The sequence below is a fragment of the Oxyura jamaicensis genome, chromosome 8 (assembly GCF_011077185.1).
Source record: "Oxyura jamaicensis isolate SHBP4307 breed ruddy duck chromosome 8, BPBGC_Ojam_1.0, whole genome shotgun sequence".
Classification (NCBI taxonomy): Eukaryota; Metazoa; Chordata; class Aves; order Anseriformes; family Anatidae; genus Oxyura; species Oxyura jamaicensis.
The window spans coordinates 19770728-19797363 of NC_048900.1; the positions used below are offsets into that span (position 1 = coordinate 19770728).

Genomic DNA, 26636 nt, shown 5'->3' on the forward strand with positions numbered 1-26636 from the left:
CTTCAATTTAAAATGTGACGTTTGTAAAATAACCCTTAGACAAGCTTAAGCTGAAAAAATGCACAAGGTGTTAGCACAATGGCACTAGCATTGCTATCAGAGATCTTAGAGAAAAACAGTGTGTTAGCCTTAAGCAGACAATGTTTACAGATGCAGCAATAAATTCATTGCTTCAAGAGAGAGTGAAGGTGGAGAAATGATCCTCATGTGCTTCCTATCAACTTAACTGTGATCGGCTCATGTTTTGTTACCAACTGTTCCTATATATTTTAAGCAATGAAAAATTAGATTGTCTACAAGCAAATGTTGGTATTATAAAGACTACTAAAAGCCTTACTGAGTTTAAGTTTTTGGATAACCAACTGCATAGGTTGATACGAGCCAGTTTAAATACAGTTTAACAGTTTACATACAAGTCTGTTTTTTTAAAAAAAATAACAATAAAAGAACTAATGATCTTTGAAACAAACCCATAAAAGTTAGCAGTTATGTAATCTTTTATTGTTTAAAAATATTACACTGGGGTTTTTGAAAAATCACTGATAAGTATTTCCTTTTGCCAGTTCTATGCTTCTGGGATAAAGTAAAACAGCTTAAATATTTTGTGTTCATGCAAAATATACCAGTAGATTTACACTACTACACAGGTTTCCAGATTGTGTATTTAGCTTTATACTATTACACAACAGTTGGTCTTCAAATGTGGGAGCACTATTTTTTAGTTTTTTCTTTTAGTTCTTAACATTAATTCCTTCTTTTTAACCTTCAGTACTAAATTTCTTACTGAGCAAGGAACCTGGAGACTCACACAGTTTGAAGGTTATTCTTATCTGATGCAGGAATGACAAATCAATGCGTATCCTTGCTTTCTTTAGTTGGCCCCATCAGAGAAAGAGATGATGCAGTAAGAAAGTTTTGAGGGGAAGAAAGATTCCAGCTTAAGTAGAGCATTAGTAGTCATCAGCTAGAAAATAAAAAGGGTTAAGAGAAAGAGATTAATAGATTTTCATAATAGGAAAGATGCAAGAAGAGTATTTGAGAATTAGGTGAATTTAAAAACTAACTCTTACTTTCAATGGTGAGAATACAGGTGCTAGCAGATGTGCCTCTATTGTTGACTGCTTTACACATATATTCACCTTCATCTTCTGGGAAGGTTTCTGGCAAATAAAGGCAGTAAGTTTCTCCTCTTTCAATATATTGATAGTCCTCAGAGTCCTGCAACATTTCCCCCTCAAACCACCATGTGACTTGTGGTTTTGGTTCTCCAGTAATTTTAACTGTAAATCTCACTGGCTCGCCATCAACAACTGATGTGTTTTTCAGTGACTTCTTGAACCAGGGAGCTCCAGATCGAGCTTGATCTTCCTCATCTTCACAAGCAGAACCATTAATAATGCTTCCATCATCATCTTCTTCCTCTTCCCTTTTCTGTTTAAAAATAATCCAATTTAGAACATTTAAAGTAGCAATGGCAGCATGACTGCTAGTCATGTATTTGTTTACAGAAAAGCTATCATGTTTTTGAGAAGGGGAAATGCTATACCTATCCTTGCTAGATAGCAAGGGCACTGAGTCTGGATGTGGAACAGATAGTAAATGCTGTGGAAATTTGATTTTAATGAGGCTGGAATCTAGGGAGGGAAATACAGGCATGAATATAGATTCAATTTTCAGAATATTCAAAGGAAACTGCGCTCTTTTTTCAGTACACTTCTCATACTCTTCAAGAATAAGAAAACACCAAAAGCAATTATACATTATTGCAGCAATTCACAGCAGCTGTTAAGTATAATGTTCCTCTTATATTTCTGGCAGTGTTTCCATCAGTGGTAATCAGATGCTAAGTTAAATGACATATAGGACTGAAGAAAAGGTACTTTGTAATCTCTACCTTCTGTAATGCAGCATCAATTTCTTTTTGTTCAAACTGCATGCGTAGTAATTTTTGTTCTTCAATTCTCCTCTGTTCTTCTTCTTGCCTGGCTCTTGCCATTTGCTCAAAACGTGCCTTCATGTTTACTTTATGAGTAAACGGAGCCTCAGATTTCTTGGCTGGTCTCACATCTACTTCATCATCCTTGAAAAATAAAAATAGGACTTACTCATATCAAAACAGTTATAACAATAGTATTAGTTTTGTAGAGCAATTCTTTTTAACTGAGCAAAACCAGAGTCCTTTTTTTTTTTTTTAACCGTCCTTTTTTTTTTTTTTTTTAATGTTGGATTTAAAATAAAGTCTCTTAATAATAACATCCCAGGTTCTGAAGTAGTAATTTCTATTTTTTAAAAAAGTGATGAACTTCAGTCAAATATTTTAGTAAGAAGCTTTTTTTTAAAACAGTTTCATGACACTAATTCTGTAAGGTACAGATTCAAGGAATGTTGGAATGTGCATTTACAATTCTGTACAGTGAATTCAAATAAGTTTTCTATAATGTCCCACTCTTGATGGCTCTATGTCAGAAGTATGTAGTAATAACATCGGAAATAATTATTTTGAATGCAGTTGTAACTTTGTTAAATACAGAAGAGTTGATTAAGTAAAAACTTATTAAACTGAATAACATAAGAGAAAAAATGCAGGGTTTTTGAAAAATGTCTTCACAGTTGTACGGATTGTCCCTTGGTGAATTGTCCCTTATACCCACTGCACACTTGGGTTTTACATTTTTATACTGGGGAGCAATGTAAAAGTATTACAGAGAGCCCTGCTAAGTACACATCCTTTCTTATTTTGAGAAAGGACGCTGATCTTTATTATGTTTCTTCAAGAAGAATGCTCAGGCTTTTTCACAACTTTCATGCTTTTTTGTGTGTGCTTTTTTTGTTTGGTGTTTTGTTTTTTCTCTACTGCTAGTCTTATAAAGCATTTAGTTGTCTTCCGTCTGGACAAGGAAAATAAATCCTATGCTGTGATTCTCCATATTCCTGTCTAAGGAAAAATTCCACCTTCTGCAAGAATCCATGGAGTACTAAAATGTGATCATTGGACTGTTTGCTTTCTTTTCCTGTCACATTACATGGCATCTTCTTACACACTGCTGTATGATATCTGGTTTCTTGGAAGTCACTGTTGATTCGGTTGTACAAGGTCTTTTCCCGTTTGAGCTACTTCACCTTTTGCTTTGTGGTCTTGAACAGCAGGCTTTCCAATGAAGTCTCATGTCTGTTCTGTGGATTGTTTTTGTCTCCTAGTGGTTAGCTGGGTTTGTGCTCCCGTTATGGAAACAACCAGTTTAGTAAACTTTTGGAGGGTAGATGGTGGAAGGAAGATTAGAAAGGCAAAACACTTGCAAAAGTAATTTCAAAAGTGTTAAAAAAAATATTTTATACATTAAAGTAAAATCTTTAGAAGTTGAATACTGTCTTGCAATGGTAAGTCATTTGACTTTTATGCCATGGTGTTGTGCCTTCAGCACTGCAGGCTGACCTCATAGGGATGGTACAGTTTCACTCATTAAATGAAAAGCTTAAAAGGTTTTGAGCTGATACTGAAGTGGCTGACTACATTAGGTATGAACGTCAGAATGAGCCTCAGATCAGGTTTACTACTGTTAGGAGTCTCCTGTACTGCCCCCTGATTGTTGGTGTTTTGGGTCACAGGATAGTGTTGATACATAGGTCAGACTGAAAGCTTCATTTATTGTTTTCCTCCTCTGGAAAATAAAATGCAGTGATTCCAGCTGGAAGCATATATAAGTAGGCGTCCTTCCCTGCTTTAACAAGTGAAAATCCTCTCTCTGATCAAAAAGGGCAAGTATTTGATCTCCAAATGGTACTAGGGTTTTTATTTGGTTTTAATTTTTATGATGGAGAATGAATTAAGAGTTCAGGAGAAGCAACTCATCTGACCGTTAGTAGAACACAATCTCAAACATGAATGTTCCAACCCCTCAGACTGTCAGGTTTCAGGTTAAGATGCTGATTTGAAGACTTGGAGCAGCAAATCAGATCTCTGCTGGAGCAAACTGGTGACTGATAGCAAACTGGTGCTGTTTCTTTAAGAGATGCTGGGGTGTGAGTTCCTCATGCATCCAAATGAAGCAATAGGAAGGTAGGGACAGAATCAGTTTGGAAATAGAACTTTGGTGAAAGCAGCAGTATTGTCCAGTATCTTAAGTGTGCTAGTTAAGTAAATCATTAACATACACAGAGTTCAACTTACCTCTTGAAATTTTTCAGCTTCTCTTTCTCTTATTTCTTCATCCATTGCTCTTCTCTTAGCTCGTTCTTCTTCAATCTTCTTCTGTATTTCTTCTTGAGACAATTGTCCTATTTTTTCAAACTTGCTTTTCAAGTTCTTTGCCTGAATAGAACCACTTCTTTTTAGCTTTATTAATTCTTCATATTCTTTGCTTAGCTCAAAAGTTTCAGACTCTTCTTCCAGCTGTTCATAAATAACAGAACATGTAAGATGGAAAATACTCTGTTTTTTACTACCTGTTCTCCCCACAGGTTGTGTAACAATATAATTGAACAATTCTTTTAGGTTGGAGTTACTTGAACTCAACACAGTGACCTTTTCCTTCTATTTTTTTTATCGGTATGATCAAGATCACTGAGTTTGTAGCACCATTAAACTAGATACAGATTTTAAAATATCTTCTTTTCTCTGACTTTGCTTGAATGCACTTTTTGTTCAAGAATTGCTCTCAATAAACCACCCTTTAGAGACTCAGAAAATCAGATATATCAACAATCAACAATATAACAATTTCAAAGTTATCCTGGATTTGTAATTCACCTCCCTGACTTAGGTGCAATGTCTTATGAAATAATTAACACAGCTACTCTGTTAAAGTTATTGCTAGATTTTTTTAATGTAGAAAAAGCAAATTAAATGTTAGGATGTCGTGGCTGGAAAAGTGACAGTTCTGGATCCTGTAGTTGAAACATGTCTGATGCTGTAATGGTTTATATTTTACATCCTCCGCTTATGACCTCTGATATCAATAAGAATGTATATGCATTTCAGCATTTCAGTTGGATATCCCTGTCTCCCTTCTTCCCCAGAATGTAATCCAAAATTTATTTGAAAAGTTCACAAGCTGGAGCCTTTACTACTCGCTCTTGCTTTGTTTACATAAAACAAACAAAAAAACCCCTAATATTCAAAAGGGAATTAAAATTACCACCCACAACCAAATCAAATTGAAGTGTAGAGTTCATGAATGTGATGTTTTAGTCATCTGGTATGCAAGGCAAATTTTGTGTGAGATTCTTAAAATCAGCTGTGACAGTCTTCAAACCCTTTTAAAGTTTTCCTGGTAGATTAGCGATTAAAAATATGTATCTTATTATATATAATGTTATAAAAGAATGTTTTTCTGTTTTGCAGTCTTTTCACATAACACAAAAAGTATGGATTGAAAATCCCTTTTTCAGTTACAATCTTAAACATCAAAATTTTTTTAACTGAAATGATCAATTATATTTTTATTCAGAACATGCTTAATGTATCTTTTAATATACAAACCTCTCCCATTTCTTGTCTTAACTGTTGAAATTCCTGCTTTTCCATTTCCAACTTTTGCCTACGCTCTTCCTCTGTGCGTCTCTTTTCTTCTTCCATTTTTTGTCTCAGCATTTCCTCAAAATTAATTTCCAGTTTACCAGGTATGAGAGATTCTTGAGAAAATGTTTTAAACATTTCTGGTGATTCATCATCCAGCACCTGCTGGAAATTCAGACCATTAATGATACATCCTGAAGGTACTTGTGATTAAATCAGTGTTGCTCAGACACTTCTAATGCTTGAAGATAACCACGTATTTTGCCACGCCTGCCACAGAGCAGTAAGATGTAATATGACAGCGTAGGTATTGCTCTAATGCTTTGGGAAAGAATGGGGTTTGGGAAAAACATGTTTTTCTTTGACCTGAGTCCTTTCTTATTACAGTGCTAAGCTTTTATAATGAAGCTGAAGGTGTTTTAAATGGACGAGGATGTTCTCTAAATGCAGCTTAGGGACCTGAAATGATTTATTCCTGTTTATTTCAGACTGTCCCACGAACTGTTTGTGTTTAAATGCCATTGCCATTAACACTGAAGTACTTTTAATCTTCTAGGCAAACTGCATTATATTTCTGTTCTTAAGCTCCAATAATACTAGTAGTATTCCTAATAAGCATAACTGAACAGAATTTTCTGCAAGAAACTCTTATGCACAAACTCAAGACACTAAATCATGTTGCCAGTTCATTGCAGCAAGTGTTTCCTTCTTTTCCTGTCCTTTTCCCAGGCTACGCAGTAGGGCTGGGCTTTGACGGTCATTCTGTATGAGCAGATCGCTTATTTTTTTGGACCCATTCCTAAGAGGATATCAGGGCCCCAGAAAGGCATTTTTTTTATTACTTCCAAAAGCAAGAAGTATAAGACCAAATATTTGATGAATTTGTTAAAACATAGCAGTATGAAGACAGTGAGTGGTATGCTGCAAAAATGGCCAGGTAGCATGACAGTCAGAGTTACACAGGAAGATTTTTAAAATATCTTCTTGATTATTTAAAGAAAAAAATAAAAAATGTATGTGTAGCTATGTAAACTTTTGTCACATTTGCAGAGATTGTCTCAACAAAAGCAGTCTGAAGACAAATATGTGAGAGGAGGTCAGATACTGATGTAGAGCAGCAGGAAGATGCGGCTTTTGGCGCTATTTAGGCAGTGCTTGTTTGAAGTCTTGTGGCAAAGGCTGCAGACTCCGATGTGCTTTAAATTTTAGGCATTCCTAACAGCCGTCAGCTAAATTCTAGAAAGGATTATGGAAGCCAAACTTTCATTTGAGAAAGTGTTCTAACTAGCTTTATATAGAAACAAATGTTTTTGAGAAGATGTTTTAGCACTCCCTTTTTCCTTTATTAATACTTGCTGCCATTGTAACTTGCACCTTTTGCTGCTGTTTGTACTATCTTAGTTCATACCTTAGTTCTTGACATACTTTGCTCATACATGCTTTTATTTGCCACAGCTCTTTCAATAGTTTTTTCTGGCCTAATCACACTCAAACACCCTCAGTCACTATAGATTTTGTTCAGATTTTTTCCTCAAAGTAAGCTTGCAGTTGGACTTCTGCCCCACCATTCCTTCCATTCTTCATTCGTTTTGCATGATACAAGCTTATTTGTAGAAATTGTCATGGAGAAGCAGAGTCAAAAAGTGAAGCTGTAAACTCTTTCTTTTAGTGAGGTGAGGCATAGCTAGCTGCATATTTTTTAGATCTTATATCTAAGTCAGTAAAGAAATGTCATTCTCTTTCTGATGTTGTATTATGTTCATATGCTTATCACTTCAAGATGATAATGAACCTAATTGAATAGAAGAAGCACTAATTCAAAATTTATTAATACATGTATATATGAATTTAAAAAGCTGTGCATACGAGCAATGAGATGCATATGTGCATCTGAGTCAGTAAGTTATGAAAAGATAGTGAGCTTATTCCTGGTTAAAAAACACAGGGAAAAAATCAGCTGAATTGTGTTACGTAAAACCCTTGTTCAATAAATAGTTAAGCCATGTTTTGTGAAGTGAGATCATGGTTTGGTTTTGTTTTTTCTACAAATTGGGAACAGATACTGGTGGGAAACAGTCCTGTATTAGCAAGAGTTTGCAGTTCAGACAGCCAATTTTGAATGGGCAACACTCATTGATACAAAGTAGAATGGATTTTTGTTCGTACTGAGAGAGGTGCTTTATGCACTCACTAATACAGAATGACAGTAAAGAAAACAAATGCTTCAGTCCAAAAGGGATCGAGTTGATGGTGGAAAGCATCAAAATATAAATATAGTAGAAGAAAATGTGAAATAGGGAGATCCTTGCAAAAGAAGGTAGCTTTTGTGCTTTCTAGCAGCAGTGTTCCTACTTCTGTTTGTGTATTTTTTTTTCAAAAAGGAATCAAAATGAATAAATGTGAAAAAGGTTCTTAAATAACTAAATTTAAATGCTTAAAAATGTACATGAAGTTTTATTGTTTCTGAAAGAGATGACTTCTTAAAATTCTTAAAAGCACATCTGTGCATTGCTGTTACATTGTGTAGGTGTGAAAAACAAGGAAAGCATGGGCTTATTTTCTATTACAGGTAAAAAAAAAAAATGCAGTACTCATTCAGGACACTAATTAACAGAAAAATTCCAAACACATATGCTGAAAACATTTTCAGTTAATTTTTTAGACTACTGAACTTCTTTACTCTCTGCTGTTACAGTGCTGTTTCATCTTGTGCTGCATCTAATGGATTGAACTCTGTTCAGTCAGTGAGATTTTTCTGGCCTGGACACTGAAGCTTAAGTTCTTGTTACATTAAGGCAGAAAAAGGTTGTTCACAAGAAAGCAATAAAAAACAGAAGGGCAGCCTGGTTTTTTTTTTCTTTCTTTCTTTGAATTGTCTGTTGACTTTTCATAAAGATTGTACTGGCAGAAGTCTAGTAGCACTCCTTTGCCTTTTTTTCAGACTTAAGGTTTTGTGTTCCCTCTTTGGAGGTGTGGACAGACCACAGACATTATTTTATGTAATCACTTACCAGTACAATACCACGTATACCTTTAAGTTGTGATTTCTCTGGAAAATTTTGGAGTAGAGGTCTTGTCTTTGGCCCACTTTTTCAGGCAGAGGGAGCACTGCTGGCAGTATTATAGTCATACAAAGCTTTGATGTGCCTCACAAGTAATTTGCCTCACAGACATTACGAATAATTATGAAGATTATTTTATTAGGCATGTGGTTGCTCTTTCCCAATAAAACCACACAGGATTATGTAGATAAAGACTGCCAGATGGACAAGCAGTTCCACAGTTCTGCATGGTGTGTATTGTCCTTCATTTTGAAACAAACAGTACTTGCAATTTTAGTTGGTAGTGGTCTAATTTAACACTGTATTTCCTAACATCCACCAGTAAGTAACTGGCTTTTATCAAAAAAATGCTGAAACTTCAATTTATTGGAAGAAATGTGAACAATACTGTGAAAAGCCCTATGCTGTTTGTTTGTTTTTGAGTAATTTGGTAGACACCTTCTGAAATTAGGCATCTGTCTGTGCTTTCAGGTTGGGTCAGTATGTCAATCCTTGCTCCCTGAAAATTTATCTTTGATACAATCTTGGTCACTGCATGTCACAGGGATCTGTTCCAGATCGAAGTTCCATATTAAGAACTGTTCTAACAGTAAATTCCACAAGTAGCCTTTTTTGTTTCTCTGAACAAGTAGTGAAATGCAATAAAAACATCAATTAGCTGACTGCAGCTTTTTCATTTTTTCTTCCTAAAAGGCCACAGATGACTACAGAATTTGCACTTGCACTGTGCGTTTTTCTAGCCTGGCATTAATTATACTTAAGGAAGAGATGATTGGTGGACACTCTTTAAATGCAGGGAGATTAACTTGGACAAGTGGAGCTAGAGAAACAGGAATTCCTCTCCACCCACCCAACTGAAAACAAGTCTTTTTGCTTTCCATGTAGCATAATACTAGCCGTTGGAAACTATCTGGTTTTGATTAAACTATTTTGAAATGCTTTCTAGGGTTTCTGTGAGGAGGGTGATTTTCACTGTGGTGATTTTTGATAAGCTACCTATTAGAAGGTAGTGGGGTGAGCTAATTAATGAAGGAGTCAAAGCATATTCTTAACTCTGTATTTAAAGCTTTTCTCGGAGCCGCTTTCTAGTTCAGCGTGGAGACTTATGTAAAACGTTAAAACAACTAAATACTAAACAACATGCCATACCATGTTCTTCCTTGCTTCAGCAAATGCCCGTTTCTCTTCTTCTATGCGTCGTCTTGCCTCTTGTTCTGCTTTCCTCTTTTCCTCTTCTCTTCTCTGTCTTTCCATCTCCTCAAAACTGAGCCTAAGTTTACCAGGACGGAATTCTTTACCAGAATTTTCAGATTCATCATCATCACTTTCATGTATCTTAAGAGAACGGGAAAAGGAAAAAAATAAATGCCTTATCCAAACATAAAAATACTTTGTATAGCAGATTATGCATTAATTCTATTCTGAACTTTTATAAATGTATAAATGCTTTCTTCTCCTGGGGGAAGAAAAATATATCATTGGTTGGATAAGAATCCTTTTAAGCCTGGTTTTAACCAGGGTAGGGAGAATGGAAATGTATTTCAAAATCACACATTTAATTTTTTAAAAATCACTTGAAGGTGTAATTTGAAGTATAATGTGTTATCAGGAAAAGGCTAAACAATTAAGTATCTATTTTGTGGTTTCAAGGTTGGATTACTTACTGTGAACAGTCACTCCCTATTCACTTTCCTTACATCATTTTCATGGAGCTTTATACCATCATGTTATTTACATATAAATTTCCACCAATACATATATCAGTTTACAAAATGTTGAAGTCTTATAGCAGAACTAAATTAAATAACATTTTGTTTTAATCCAGACCGACGTTTGTTTCTTTTCTTTTTAGACATTTAATCATCACTGAAGAAAGGGAAGTGAGATTCTTCACTAGTGGTTGTCTCCAGTAAATACTATCCACAAAGAGAAGCCTATGGTTTGCAAACTGCAATCAAGAACAAAAGAATGAACTATCTTCAGAATATGTTGTGGAGTGCTTAATTTCTAATGGTGGAAATTGACTGGGAACTCTCAGACTATCCAGCTATCTGCTTACTACAAGCAGGCTGGGGACTGGTATGTTGGGGGAATTACAGGAAACTTATTTGGAATTTGTAGGGTAAAAGAAGGAATTAAAGGAACAGTTCAGCAATTAAGTTCCCTCAAGAAAACTTTTGACTTCAAATTTTGACAACCACTGATAACCGATAAAACTGCATGGTAGAAAAAGACCATGGGGGTGTCTTGTTTTTCTATTGAATTTGTAAATTCACTTGTCACGGTTATATTACTTGGTTAATAAATGCAGATATTGAGGGGTGGGAAATGTGAAAAATTTCAATTGGGAATACTACAGTAACTTCACAAAATTCTCTCTCCTTCATTTTCTTTTTTCTTCATCTTCACTAGTATCCAGTAGGAACTAGTGGAAAGTTAAATGATTTTTCAGGGTGGGTGGGTGGAAAGGGTGTAAACTACGATTTTGGGATCTGCCTAAACCTAGAGCCCTCTCAGTTTGGACCAGTTGGGAATTTCAGTGTTTCAGCTTTCTGGATGTTCTGTGGGGTTGGTTTGTTTTCCCTTGCATATTAGTTCCTGGAATGTTCCTGAAATATAGTCAATATAGTGATTTTGTTTGTACAAGAATGGTCATTTATATTTACACTAACTTCTTATCTGTCATATTTCTCAAATAAATATGGGAACAAGAAATAGTATTCTGTTACTACCGAACATTTTCATAAAAATTGGTTATTGAGATGTATGAAGTAATATTAAAGATGAAAACAGACACAACTGATTTTCTTCTTGAGGATTTACAGCTTAAGGTACTAAAGCTGATATAAAAACTGGTAAGATTACTGACAAATTCAAAACACAGAAATTTCCTGTTTTTACTAAAAGAATGTCTAAAGAATTACGCCAGGATGGTTACTGAATTAGAGCTAAGATCAGAAACATACATTTCAAGAATTTGTGGTGATAAAATTTTCAGCTTGAAATAGAGTTAAGCAGTAAGGAAAATGAGAGTCAGATACAGGGGAGAACGTAAAGACACAGCATCTATGAAAATTCTGTAACAATGTATATGAAACATGAATTTACCATTCGCTGTCTAGCTTCTTCAAAGGCGCGTTTTTCTTCTTCTAAACGCTGTTTTGCTTCTACCTCTGCTTGCCGCCTTTGATTTTCCTGTCTCTGTCTTTCAAGTTCTTCAAATGTTACTTTCAGCTTACCAGGAGACAGAGGCTCTTGTGTTTCATTGTCTTGATTTTCACCCTGTGCAAGAAAAATTAAATAATTAATTTTTAAATTATACATACTTATTTCTGAGGTATAAGATAAGTAGTTTACCATGACAGATGAAAGGCACTTGGTTTCCTTAAGGAATTGTTTCTCTTCCTCATATTTTAGCTTCCTTTCTTCATCTTGTCTGTCTTTTTGTTCTACTCTTTCATTTCCTATGTTTTCAAAGTTTATTTTCTTCTTCCCAGGTGTTTTGGTGGGTTTTACAGGTACTACTGTAACCAGCAGTGAATCATCCCCCTCCTGTCCAAAAAGATATATTTTTGTAAAGCTTGACTTCTAGGCAGACTTAGTTCTTAATCAAACTGCTGTTTTTACCTGTGTGAACCAAAGCTTCCAAAAGAATTACTTATATTAACAACAAGAATAAACTCCTTGTGACAGTTACTAATTTCCTTGTAATATCTAAAGAACATCAAGACTGAATTATATTTTCAGTGTAACTGCTGACAAACTCTTTAATTACTTCTAATTGAATTCACATAATTTCATTAACTATTAGTTATAAATATTAATGGTTTGGATAAGAACAGATTAAGTTTTGAATACATAGAAGTTGTAGTTACAGTCTACTTCCAGTCCTGTATTTACCATGTAAAGGATATACTGTGGTTGGAATAAGTTAGTAGTTATAGAAATAGGTAATTTGCCAAGCAGACTATTTTGTTTTAGAAGGGTGCTGCTGCTTCAAAATTATCACAACTTATTTGCCAAAATATGCTTTACCCAAGTTTGTTTTTTTTTTTTAAAACAAAATAGCATGATTAACAAGAATACTGTCAAACAAAAGTAATGTTAGTTTGTTTTTTAAACTGTAGTAGGAATGTGATTTTCTGTTCATTTCTGACAGATGATAGGACCTTTTTAAAATTAAATGCTTATTTGCAAGACTTAAAATCCAAACCCATACGTTAAATTAGTTCATTTAAAAAAATGACTAAGCAGCTGACAGTGTTCAAACATCTGTATACTGACAGAATCCCCTTTTAATGTCAAGCTTAAGGCAAAGAGCTTTATGATGATACTTTCCAAAGCCCGAGAACTTAGAATATCATTGCCGGTGTGCCTCAAATTCTTTCTGGTGGCTTTCAATATTTGTATTTGAGGTGCTCTTCACTCCCCTAACCACAGATTATTCACAGTTCAGACTCTATTTCAAACTTAAATGAATTGACTTCAAGTGCACATATACACTTCTGTATGCTTTAAAGTTTCTTAGCTCCCTGGTTGAATTATAATTAAGTACGTGTGCCCTCTTCTAACTTTTCCCAGCCCATATTACAGTAATAAAACAAAGTGAATAAAAATGTAGGTGAAAATTTCTTTTAAAAAAAATCTGATTACCTCTGCTGCTGATTCAGTTCCCGTATTGTTTAAGTCATCAATCTATTAAATGAGAATTTCATATGATTACATTACTTTGGCTCTTTGCCTTAGATTTGCAAACAAAGAACTGGAAATTCTTTTTGTATCAGTGATATGTAAGTAGCACTTAAGTTCACAGAGATGGTAATGATTGAACCTTTGTTGGAATACTTCAGATAGATAGCGAGGTGAGAAAGAGGAAACATGACATCAAAACATGGAAATACAGAAAGCATGTTAAAGCATTCTTAACGCTTCAGCGATGAACCAAGAAGAGTACTTCAGATGTCCATTCTTCATGGGAGCATTCCACAATTGTGTAATTTTTTTTAAAAAAAAAAAAGGCAAGCTTATCAATTATTTCTGATCTAGGTGATACTGTCTTCCTCTCAACTCCCTGCGAAAAGTCCATTGTATTGGTGTCTTAATATAGCACTGTTTCTTTCTTTTCTTACATTTGAAAACCAAAAAGCCTAAATTAAATATTCCTAGATATTTTTGTTAAATAAATATTTGCTTGTAGATCTAGTCTATCATTTAGATGTTTACTCTCACTGCAGTATTTGCAGCACAGAGTAAAGCTTAAAGGAATTGAATACAATGCCCCAGTGCAAAGTTTTACAAAAAGACAAAATTTGCTTTATGAGCATCAAAAATGTTGGAATCTGTTCACATATGGATGCAATAACAATTCATAGAGTGACAAAGGAATAAAACATGATCTGAATAATCTTGATTTTTACAGTATTAGTATCTTCATATTTTGGTCTGACAATGTAGTTTTCATATATCTTGCCTTCGTTTATCTATCACTGAACTGTATTCACTAATTTAGAAGCAAAAATTGTCTAAAATAAGAGTTGGTAAAAAAAATCAAATTAGTAAGTTCTATAAACTCTTACATGCCTATGACACCAAAATTTGTGCCTTTTTCATATTCCTGCCACATTTATGCCTGCCTGGTTTTATTTATGGCTCAAGCTTAAAAAATCATTAGCCTAGGGATTGTATAGAGGACCTTTATCTTCACTTTCTTCCCCACTTCCATCCCATCCAGCATCTCCCATATAAACCACTACTATCAAAAATCTTAAGACCAAATACTTCTGCTGAAGAATAGAAAACTTCGTTGTGTTTACAATTATATCCTATTTTGATCAGATGAACATACCTCCTGTGCTTTTTTTGCTAGTTCTCTTTGAATTTTTCTTTTCTCAATCATATCTTGTTCAATTCTGCGCTTTCTTTCTTCTTCCGTTCTTTTTCTTTCTTCTTCTTGCCTTTGCTTCTCCATTTCTGCAAACTTGCCTTTAACAGTTCCTGTGAATATGAAATACGCAATTCAAGAGCTAGATCTAATACTTATGTAATGAATTATGTGGCCTTAAAATTTGGGCCTCTCTTACCTATTAGCTTTGGAACATAACCTTTGTCCATCTTAGATGATTTTGTGTCATCATCATCATCAGATGCAAGCAGTTCTTTCATCTAGTCGATGAAAAACAAACTGTCTTTAAATCTTAAATAAATTTCCAACATTGTTATATTAAAATAATGTGAAAAGATTTTCACGTATAATATTCAATATCAGAATAACACAAAATATTTGCAAAGAAAATAACCTCCTGCTTTCTCCTGTTCCATTCTCTCTCTCTAACATATTGTTCTTTTCTTCTTTGCTTTTCATCTCTAGATCTCCTTTGATTTCTTTCTTCCCTTGCTTTCTGCATAGCTTCAAATTTATCCTTTACATCACCCTTGTGAAGCTTGGGCACATAGGATTTTTGGACGGGTTTAGATGAAGAAAGCAGAATCTTGTGAAGATACAGAAGAAATGAAGATAAAAAGAAAGTTGAAACAGATGAACAGAAATAGATTGGATTAGAAAGAATGTAAGAACATAAAAGTACATTTGGGATTATGAACTGTGACACTAGCCATCATCTATTAAGTATTTGTTTGTAACCAAACAGTAATAAACACAAAAACATCCCAAACATTTAGCATTGTATTAAACTTAGACAATGAGTAACTAATGAAAACTAATTACACAACTAAGTATAAGAACTACATAAACGGGGACTTTCAGTCTCTGGATTTAAGAATTATATACAGATTTTTATTGTCGCTTTGAAATCACAAGCATTTAAAAGGTCTTCCTACCTCTAACACCACGTTAAAAAAAAAAAGTAAACACACAGATGTAATAAAAATATGCATGTGTTTCTCTGCAATGCTTCAGCATCCATATGTAGTTATACATATGGTACTATTAGTTCATTTAAAACTTCCAATGTTATATACTTTTTTAATATTCAGAGAAACTCAGAAGTCCAGTGATATTATAAAGTGTCGAGATTATCAGTAGCAGGTTCCTACAAGTCCAGTAAAGCCAGCAGACACTTCTTTGCCAATGCCTAATCTGCCTGTGTCCAAACAGTAAGAGAAGTACGTACTTTTCAGAAATAGTAGGAAGATTTTTCCTCTTTTTACTACAGAAAAACTGTCAATACAGGAGTGCTGACAAAACTGGCTGAAAATATTTTGCAGTTCATATTTTCAACCTAAACCAACAGTGGGTGGTGTAATGATATATTTGCTTTTGGTCCTGTTATTCAGTAAATCCAGGCATAAGAATAAATATTTTATGTTGTCTAATATTAATTAGTTACTTAAATAGAATAATTAAATTCTAATTTTATAATTAGATGTAAACGATGCTCTGAATTTCCCCCTAAATTTAAAGTTTCCTCATATTTTATTATGTTTATTTTGCATTCTTCATTCATTTTAATACCAAGGAGAAGGTATTTCACACATTCCATCAAATCAGGTGGTCTTCCTTAAGCTACTCTCAAGTACCCTTCTAGTGTCTTAAAATAAAAGCAATTCTATCCAGACTTACAATATAATTGTCTTTTGCAGTTGTTCGTAATTACTCTTGTTACAAGCATCAATTGTAAATAGCTATGTTCCTTTGATTACTTTAAAATTGGTACATACCTCAGTTTTCTGTGCAATGTCATTCATGGCTACTGTGTTCTGCTCTGCACCTGGTATGTTTAAGTTTCTATTTTAAACCTGAAAGAAAAAGTCATAGTTAGATTCTTGTCCTTTTAAATGATACTTTTACCATTTTCTTGTAAATAAGTTTGCAAGGGCTGAAACTGACGTATCACAATTTCATTTGGTCCTTTGAGGCTCTTGAAGACAAGAATAGGTTCTAAGTATGCACCAATAATTAAAAGAACAAGCTTATGATTCACTATTCATGCTCATAACCCTTCTATATAATCCTAGATATTGGTTTTTAATTTCCATTTGGAAAAAAAAAAAAAAGTTCTGGCTGCCTTGGCTGGTGTGTTATGAAACTGTTTCTCTCAATACTCATGCTAGCAGAAAGGAATGTGCTTTGCACCTTTGCTGCTCTGCTTCAGTCTGATGTACGAGCCAGCAAGCTCAGGTTGCAAGAAGCCTGCTGAACACCCTGGCCAAAACTCAGCCTCCTGGAGATGCTGCCTTGCCTTATGCAGCTGATGGGGACGGATGGTCAGTGGCTGCGGGGAATGTACCTGGATTTCAGAGCTGCTGTTGGATCTGCTGCCTGCATGGGGTCTCTTGCATGACTCTCAGCCAGGCTGGCACTCCTCTCAGCTCTTCAGCAATTACAGGAATACAGAATAATGCTTTCCCTTCTCCTATTCTAAGGATAACAAGTGCTAAAAGCTGTGAAATGCATTAGGTAGACCACATACATACCTGAGAAAAACTATTTCTAGTATTTGTGGCTGGAACACTGCATTTTTCAAGAGAAAAATGTTTTAAATTTGAATTACACTATAGTTATTACAAACCTAATGGGAAGGCTCTTCAAGTTCGAGACAATTGGGTTTTTTTTTTTTGGTTTAGTTTTTAAACAAGCCTATCAGAGCGTGGGGAAGGAAGGCAATCTCCCCACTAGTTTCCACTTGGGTAGCAAAGCAGTACCTAGCCTTTAGCTAGGTTTTGCACCTAACTTACCTTGTGAGGCTACCATAGACAAACAGCAAGCCATGAGAAGCCTTCAGCAACTAACTGCTAACGTGAAAAGGTGTAGTCCACAATGAGGAGAGAGCAACCTCTTCCTTTGTCAGAGCATGGACAGCTTCTGGGCAAGACGTGGCCCCAACAGAAGCTGAAACTATGCAGGGAAAACATAGAGGGTGGAGATGGTGATAAAGTTGATAAGGACCAGAAAAGTGAATTAGTGAAGAACGACAGCGTGAAGGCCACTATTTCTTCCCGTGGAAGGAGGGGAATGACAGTGCAGCGGGAGCTCTGAAGGGGAGAAAGCAGGGATGGAAGGAGACTGCAGGAGAGCTTCATACCCTGTGAAGGCTGAAGAACCACTGCATAAGACACAGATTTCCTCCACAAATTTTAAGACATTTTTGTAACATTTGGGGGGGAGGGGGAGAAAAAAAAAAAAGTTTAATGATTCTAAGTTCATACATGACTCCAGTGTCATTGCTGTCTGTGCTGTACCAATGCCCAGAGTCCCAGGCAAGCCTGAACACTCGATGTGCTACATGGGGTGCAAGCAAATGGACTCAAAGGCTAGAGGTAAAAAGGCTAGAAAAGGAGCTTTCTGTGTCAAGGGGCTTCTCACCTGTGGGTTAGAGGAGCTGAGAACAGAGCATTTCATTACATAAAGGTAAGTTCTTATTTATAGTCTGTTCCTAAATCCCATTTTAGCTTTTCCAAGCCAGGCTCTTATCAATGTTACAACTCTTCTTACCTGCCTAAGTCACACCACTTGAACCTCCTAAGCAGAATGCCGTGTGAACACTAACTGCTCCTTACAGGGTGAATGAACAAAGAAACGACAACTGAAGAAATAGCAATACTCCATCCTGGGTGCTGGGGTTTCACAAAGCCTTTGCTCAGTCTTAGGAAGAGGTGAGAGGTGAGCCTTCCTTGTTTCAAGAAGGGAGGCGAGCTTCCAGCTAACAAACAGCTTTTGGCTTAAAGAAAACCAAGAGGTTTTCTTTCATTATAAAGCTCTTAATTTTTTGAAGTAGAAATAGGTAAGGGAACAAAGATAATAAGAAACTGTGTATGGGTCTAATAGTGCCATGCGCCATGATACCAACAGGATGTTCAGTCAACCCCAAGTCACATTCACACATGCAGGAGGAAGTTATACTCATTAGTAAACTCAGTGCTGTCATAACCATGTAAAGGTGCTTTCTTTGCCAAGCTTAGTTGCCTGAACACAATAAAAACAAAGTCTCAAACTGTGATGATTGTCCCAATGCTCTGCCCTTACTGCTGGTTTCCCTGTAGTTCAGTTTCATGGAGCATGAATTTATGATAGTGTTTGAGCTTCCACTCTGCTAAAAGCAGCTTTTTAGACCCAGTGTGACAAAATGGTCATTTGTTCCTTAAAAGTTGTGCAACCAAGGTACCTGGTTTTGATTTGTAAGCTTGAAGTAAAGCCATGGAAAATAAACACGCCTTGATGACTAATCGCTGTTAATTTGACACTTCCTTTATGGCGAAGTCTCATTTATTCACTAATTTTTACATTCAGATTAGCTCAAAGGAATGATGAAAGACAATTACATTAGCAGGCATCCTAATCATATGTCCTCTGAAAAGTCAATTACTCACTGCTTTTATATGCAATTACTCATTATTTTTATACCTGGATATATCAAAGTCCCAAAGCAGGAGGGGAACAGGGAAAGAACCTGCAAGTGCATAACCTCGCAGGCCGCAGTTTTCTGCCCCTGTGGTCAGGACAATCCCCTATCTAGATAACCCCCATGGCTCATGCCAGCCGTTTTTTCACACTATCTGTTCTGAAATGACAAAACTGAAGACAGTCCAGCTTTCTCTTCCTAGGAGGCCACAAGGTTTTTATCAGCTCAGGAAAAAGACTAAATGGGAAGGAATAAAGCAATTCTACATGTGCCCCTAATTTATACAGGATGTACGCTACATGCGTATAAAATTTGACAGCTTTTCTCTGTGCCATCTCCATTTCTGATCTTTTTTCAGTGTTGCCAACAAAGGTGGTAAACTGTAATAAAGGTTTCAATGATGTTAACAAGTATTCCACCAGAAAATGGACAGCAAATATTATATTTATTGCATTTATGCCATCACAGATCTGTTCAGTAATGAATAAACATATTTATCAATATGTTCTGAATAAATCAATGATAAAGGTTTTCTATTTCATTAGTTATCTCCCCACTCTTTAATATTCATCTATAATGTAAGCATAATTGCAATGGGTAATTTTGTTCACATCAGCTTGAACATGACTTTAAGATAAGAAAAATCACAGCCAAAAATGTAATAACTTTAAGAAGTTCTTGCTGTGTCAGCCAAAAAGCATTTTTTTCTTTGTTTTTTATTTGCATTTTATTTGCAATACCATACATATGAAGTTTTGGAAGGATCAAACCTAGGATCAGATCATTCAGCTAGATGAATCCCACACAAAAGCCATGTATTCAGTAGAAAGAAAAATCTCAGGAGCTACTAAAAATTATTTAGTACTAAAGATAGCGTAAGCGCAATGACACAAAGGCATGTGGCAAAAAAAGGTAGCCCTTAGGGGCCAAACCACCATTTTACAAATGAACTGAATTTGAGTGGGATGTAATAGGAGCAGGCAGGTTCTATTTTGGTTTTATTCAATCCTATAGTAAGTATCCTAAATAGACATTGGGCATTTTGTAATCCTGATTTGAATTGCACGGTATGATCCTATCAAATGATGCTTCATAAAACTGCTTTGATTGTATCAACTAGTTTTTACTACCTTCCTGCTCATTGGAAAAGCAAAACAAATAACAGTCCATGTTCTCTATGGTGTGATGTAAACATATTTCACTTATTGTTATTCCAGCAAAAGTTGTAAAATAGAAGTCTTTCAGCAGGCACTAAACCGACAAGCTTTGTAGCTAAGACTTAAGGATTACTGGCAAAACCATAAGCAAATAATTCCTAGAAAATACTTGTTTCCTGAATCAAGTTGAACATTACGGCTGATAACTGAAAAAGATAAAATCTTATTTGAATAGGACTATATGACTATCATCACAAGAAATACACTAATGGCTCAATTATACCTTCAGTATTTTTAGGCCATGTGGAACAGAATCTCCTTTGCTTTAAGGTGTAATAACTTATTCCTGACTCTCCTTTCCTGGTATGTTAAAGAAAGCCCCAGATTCAATGAGTTCAGGATGAGTTCAGAAACCTTCCTATGGGTCATGCGTTGCTGAACTGACATCCCCCACCAGCCAGCGCTGGGCACAGCCATAGCTCAAAACCAGTATCACTCTATGAAATGACTACATGGGGACATTTGTCAAGATGGGAATAGCAGGGCATTCTGCCTTTAATTAAAGGGGCTTGAAGTTCTCTCATTCTTAATTATGAACAAATTATAAACAGGGGAATTTTTAGGTGGTGTTAAAAATAATGAATATTAGGAGTTGTTTTTGTATTATCTTAAAAAAAATAATAATAAATAAAAATAAAACCACCAAAGCCACCAATGGTGCTGCTGTAGCTATACAGAATGAATGAGATCTGTAGGTATCTTTGGATGTTTTTCCAAGCCAGAGCAGTTACAATATATGAAACAAGTGTTTAGCTACCAAGCTCTGCCTTGATTTACAAATCCCAAACTCTTCAAATTCAGCTTCAGAGCCATCCCTTTTCAACTGAGTATGTAAAGTCATTCCTCCCCCAGTCGGAGCTGACAAACATCTCATCTGAGGACTGACAGGAATCCAAGGTATTTCAGCCTGTCACTTGGGAAGCCACGAACACAGAGGTACTGAATGTTAGGTCCCACTCAGAGTGTTTCAGATCAGCAACAGCATGTTAAAATTCTGTTGTTTATCTAAAGGCAGATAACTTTACAAGCACCCTTGTGGTCTCAAGGTCCCTATACGCTTTAAAGTGCATTTGTGTACTGTGCCACTGCGTTTGGATGTCATTGTAAACCGTTAGCTTGCTTCACACTTGTGAGCAAAATCCTCCCTGTCATCAGCAGTGACCTTAAAACTAGTTAAAACTCTTTGACTTCCAAAAATACAGAAGATAAATACAAGGTTTACTGCACGAATCCATCAAAGAACAAACTTTATGCATTGGTACAATTCACACACTGAAGCACCCAGGGAAATAGGAGACCTCCTAGCCTTAACGCACAGCTGGAGCAGAACAGCAAGTCCCAAAGTTCATCTCTCACAAGGAATGGTTGCATTTCACCTAAACTGCTCCAGGGAAGGCATTGCTAACCTCCCCCATAACAGCAGGCCCCATCTGTAGGGTGTCACCTTAAAGTCACTTGAAAACTGCAACTATTCCAAAGCCTGACTCATTCGTTGGGTGGAATTCATCATACAAAGCAGATTATGAGTCTGAGACCACAATTAGTTTTTGATCTTTTGGATCAACTTTGCCTTGAACCTTTTTGATAGCTCTAATTACCTGAAGCCCTTGACAGTGTCACCAAGATTGCTGCACACAGTAAGACCTATCATCAAAACACAAATTTCAAATCTTTTTAAAAAGCACAAATAGTGGAAGAAACTTTACTTGCAAACTCCTGTTGCCAGAACTTCCAAAAAAAAAAAAATATATATATATATATATATATATATATATATATATATATATATATATATTCCAACCTTCCATGTTCTGGGCCTTCAAGATGGCAGATAGGTCTCTGCCATCTGGAATGCTGCCATCTCAGCTATTATTTCAGGGTGCTCTCCAATTGGCTTCACCTAGCTGTTAATGTGCTTGAAGGTTAGCCAGCTGGCTCCAGCACATTTTGCAACTGCAAGTCATCCTACCTCCGCCTTTGATGCTAAAAGATATGGATGTAAGGCAGTAGGGCCCTACTAAACACGAGACTGCCCATGCCCTCATCCCTCTCCATGTCACCTACACCTCCAAGAGGAACAGCAGCAGGCCCTTCCCTCAGGGACCCCTCAAGCAGCCAGCTCGGGAAGTCCTAACACCCACGGGCCATGGAAGAGTCTCCCTCATCATCTGCTGATCGCTTTGCACAGATTATGTGGTAATAAATTTGCCAACCCAAGAAACTTTGACATGCTATTTTCTAACAACAGCAACCTCTGAATAAGATAGTATCTTCTACTAATTCCCTGTTGAGAGGAACTAGTTATATTTTTACATTGTGTATGCAGATATATATATCTCCTTGTTTTGTAATAAGCAATTTCCCACAGAATTCATCTAGTGAAAGTCATGCTTATTTTTTGAGGCAACAGTGGCCTACTTGTGTATGTACTTACTTCAGAAGAGATTTGTCCTCCTACTATGAAGCTGTTAAAAATCTTAAGATTCAGTCTAGTCTTTGACTTCCTGAGATCAGCAAGGCTCAGGAAATCTTGTACGAGCTCCTCACTGAAGCTTCACATTCAGAAAATTCCCAGATTGTAATGCTGAACGGAACTCTGATCAAAAAGTGAATTGAGATTGTTACTAGGTGTTTTGTTTGTTTGTTTCTGTTTTTTTGCATATCCACTCTCATCACCCTAACCTTCACCTCACATCACTATATTTTTTTTCCTCCACATTTTGCCTTCTCTGTGATTAAGAAATATCTCACAAAATGTTAAGTTTGATGTTTTAATGTTTTTACTGAAAATGCTAGTCTGCAGTTCCATCTTTAGAAGAGGTCTGCCTCAAGATTCTCCTAGAAGGGAAATTAAACCTCCAAATTCAATCAATGGTTCCACCTCTGGAATTGCATGGAAGAGAAAACACCATTATTATAGTGGCTTGACTGACTAATGCAGAGAGCGATCTCTCAGAAGTTTCAAGTGAAAATTTAATACAAAGCCAATAATGCTTAGAAAAAGTAGGCAACAGATTAGAAATGCACTGGGTTTAGGGACTTCAAAGAGAGAAAAAAAAATGTTTTCAGGCATCTTATTTGTATGCTGTTAAAGGGTAAGCTAACAGCTTCAGTGTGATGTCTTGATTTGCTGTGATCATCATACTTTAAATTTTCACAGAGACCCCCTAAAACCTTACTTTAGGCAAGATAATCTACATGAATGAAGAAAAAACATTTAAGAGGACACAAAAGTTTTGACAGCTCAGAAGTCCCCAAAATCTACCTCTTTAAATGTAAGGAATTTAAATTTCTTAAAAGAGGATGGCATCCAGAATTGATCAAAAAATGTTGTGCACCTTTAACCAAATAAAATAATACCAAAAGTAAATAAAAAAATGGAAGCTCATGATCTTCAGTGGAGTAGTAAACATCATTACATGAAACACAGAGAAACACAAATGTTTTCCTGAACCGAATGCTACTCTGTACAGATAGGAGTATGAAGCCAGGACTTAAAATGAAAACCTTGTTGCTCTGCAATTCCTCCTTTTGGGAGGCCCCCCTGCTGTCCTCCTGGCTACTGCGAGTTATAAATAAGCCCACTGCAGCACGGTCTAAGTTACGGTTACCATCTGTCTCCTCTTTGTGATCTGTTTGCAGGGAAGACTCCATTATATAAGAAAACCATATTGTCAGACTTGGAAACTTACTACCTGCAGCCAAAGAACTTCAGGAGAGGAAAAAACAGTCCACGATGCTAAAGTATTTAAAGAAATATGAAATAGAACTGGAAAGAGGAGAGGAAAGAGAGCAACGCTCATCATTTCTGGCCTTACTGCAACTTGTCTGGTATGACATTACCAGTTGTTGTACTAAATTACAGATACTAAAATTATCAGGCACAGAGGAAGATCCTGAACTGGCATGAACTGTCAGCTCCACTGAAGCCAACAAGTTATGACAATTAACACCATCTGCTTAAACACCACATTTTGAAGAATATAAAATATAAAACTACTTCTGCTCAGTTGTATTTAACTAATTAAGTCTTTATTATCAAAGACTAAAATGCTTACCAACAATTGACCCAGGTAACTCAACTTCATCTATATTTTTTTGAATTTATTGCACTTTGACATTCACTAGAAATCTCCCATTAAAGCTGAACAGTCTTTGCAAATATTATGCCACTTATAAAAATCTATTTATTAGAAACTATTTTGTCTATGTCTATTTATAGAACTGTAAATACTCTGAACATGACACTCACTGCCAGGCATTCCAACTGCTGTGCTTAAAAAAAAAAGCCCCTCTCTGTGGAAGAGGTCTGCCTCAATTCTTTGCTCTCCTCAGGTACTATTATGGGGCACACATGCTCCTGAACAAATGTGGTGGGGACTGGGAGACCAGGGGAAGTCCTGTCGAGATGATCTGGCCCCTGATTTCATGTCCCAGGATAAGATAGCTTGGGATCCTAGTTGCGGGGGGTAGTAATTGTGAAGACAGATGCCCAAGAGAAAAACCAGCGTACATCGCCCCATGCCACAGCTCCTGCAACTCCCATTGCATCCCAGCAGCTGAAGAAAAACAGTACTGATGCCATGGATGGGACCACAGGGGCCAGGGCACTGAAATGTGGGATAAAACCCCAGGCATGAAGTTCAATTGCAGTTTGCTTCTTCCCTTCTCAGAGGACAGCACACAGCCTATCCGCCACTTCTCCACCATCCTCGCGGCTGCCCCTGCACGGTGCAGGTCTCCAGCTGAGCAGCCCAGCCGTGCTGGGAGTGCTGCGTACCGTACCTCTGCGGAGGGACGTGGCTGCTCCTCCCGGTGCCGAGCTGCTCCTCCAGACACGAACCCTCACCGCGGTTTGGCCCCGTCCAGTTTCCAGGTCTCGTCTCCAGCTCGGCCGTGGCAGCGTTCCTCGTTAATAGTTTCAGAGCAGAAGATCCGAGCGCTGCAGTTACAGCTCGTCTCGCTGCTTTGCGAGGAAACCGGTCATTGAAATATTCCAGATGCGGTTAGAGAAAGTGTTTCTTAGGCATGTGTCTTGGACTGCCCACCTGGTTCTTGTATTTCTCCTGCGTTCTGTGTATACTAGACAGCCTCGTGTATTTCTGTGCAGTCCTTAACGCACTTGGCCCTCCTCGAAGACTAATTATTATTTCCCAACTTCATTACACGGGGCATTTTTCCAAGCGACCTGCTAAGGTCCGGGAGCTACGGCAGACAGCGCTAAGCATGCAGCACGCAGCCACTTGCTGACCAATTCCCAGCCCAGCACAACGCTCCAGGGCACGCTTTAACAAACGACTCCGCTACCAGAAGCCCCTGGTTACCTGAGGCACACCCGGCAGGGATCTCTCTCCGAGCGCCGCGGGCAGCAGGGGGCCGCCGCCTGCCAGGCCGCCTCTCGGCGCCCCCTCAGGGCGCGGGACGAGCCGAGGGCCCTCAGCGCCGCGCCGCCGTCCCCAACCGCGCCCGGAGCCCCCGGGGCTGCCACGGGACTCGCCGCCGCCCCTTAGCCGCCCCCGTGGGCGCGGAGAGCCCGCAGCTCGGCCCCGATTCCCGCCGCTGTGCCGCGTTCCCCCCTCGCCCTTGCCCGCCCCAGGTCCTTCGCCAGGCGCCGAGGTGAGGGCGGCGTGAGGGGACAGTCACTTCTCCCGGCTCGGCGGGGCTGGGGGAAAGCGGCGCCCGGCCGGGGGTCTCCCGCCGAGGTCGGAGGAGCCTGCCCCGGCCCCTTCTCCTCCCTCCCAGCGCCGGCGGAGCGGCTCTTACCTGGGCGCGCTGCCCCTTGGCTGCGGCTCGTTCTGGTCCCGGCGGGCGGGCGGGGAGCGCTGGCGGCTGCCGAGCGCCCCTTGGCTGCGGCCGCGGCTCCGCCGCTGCAACTTGCCATAAAAGTCGCGGCGCGCAGCCGGCGCCCGCATTCCAGGCGAGCCCCGCGCCAAGGCAGCTGTCCCGGCCCGTCCCGGCCCCTCACAGCGGCGGGGGGCGCAGCCCAGCCCCGCCGCCGGCTCCCCGCGCCCTGACTGTGGAGCCATCGACACCAGGGGGGCGACTGCCCGCTGCCAGCCCGCTCCCGGCCGCAGGGCAGCGGCACGGCCCCGGGCAGGGGCTCTAGGCGAGGCTCCTTCCCCCGGGGTCCCCCCCGCATCCTCCCGGCTCAGCAGCCCGGCGCCGCGCACTTACAGCCAGCGCCGCGGTCCCCGCCGCCAGCAGCTGGCTGAGGCCCCGCAGCGCGGAGGTTTTATAGCGGCCGTGGTCAAGTCCCGGGTCGCTTATGGCACACGGGGAGCAATCAGCTAACTAATAATAGTAAGGTGACAGCTCGCTGATGGCGCGGGGAGGAATCGCGCTAGCGCCAGGCCTCCGAGACGCGGAGCGTGGTCGGTTTAAAGCAGCGCCTTGCTCTGAAAACTTTACAAAGCAGAGGCAGAAACATGATTTTATCACAGCTGAGTACATTCCCTCTCCTCCTCAAAGATGACTTGTTTCCTAC

At 38.2% G+C, this 26636-nt stretch overlaps 2 protein-coding genes across 19 annotated transcripts in view; one reads left to right on the forward strand and one right to left on the reverse strand.

The window, feature by feature from the left end:
• FUBP1 (far upstream element binding protein 1) overlaps nucleotides 1–15283 on the forward strand; it is a 40808-nt gene extending 25525 nt beyond the window's left edge. For 11 of the 12 annotated variants that reach the window (XR_004752876.1, XR_004752870.1, XR_004752871.1 and 8 more), the window contains one exon: nucleotides 10430–11297. Coding sequence is in view for 7 of the 12 variants with exons in the window: in XM_035333295.1 (XP_035189186.1) it covers nucleotides 10430–10447 (18 nt within the window). In the remaining 5 variants the exon portion in view is untranslated. Of the gene's footprint in view, nucleotides 1–10429; nucleotides 11298–14944 lie in introns of those variants that run through there. The other variant, XR_004752869.1, reaches the window with a different exon arrangement.
• Nucleotides 480–26453, reverse strand: NEXN (nexilin F-actin binding protein). 7 transcript variants are annotated; one of them, XM_035333305.1, is made up of 14 exons: nucleotides 26327–26453; nucleotides 16255–16332; nucleotides 14874–15065; nucleotides 14658–14739; nucleotides 14423–14571; nucleotides 13231–13272; nucleotides 11935–12129; nucleotides 11686–11859; nucleotides 9727–9912; nucleotides 5480–5677; nucleotides 4169–4390; nucleotides 1895–2080; nucleotides 1071–1431; nucleotides 480–964 (listed from the first exon to the last, which is right to left on the reverse strand). In XM_035333305.1, exons 2-14 carry the CDS (start codon nucleotides 16279–16281, stop codon nucleotides 951–953), a joined length of 2028 nt encoding a protein of 675 aa, XP_035189196.1. In that variant the 5' UTR covers nucleotides 16282–16332; nucleotides 26327–26453; the 3' UTR covers nucleotides 480–950. The 7 variants fall into 7 exon arrangements, with proteins under 7 accessions (XP_035189196.1, XP_035189195.1, XP_035189200.1 ...); XM_035333304.1 differs by lacking the exon at nucleotides 26327–26453 and adding an exon at nucleotides 25916–26072; XM_035333309.1 differs by lacking the exon at nucleotides 14874–15065.
• Nucleotides 26454–26636: the final 183 nt, after the last annotated feature.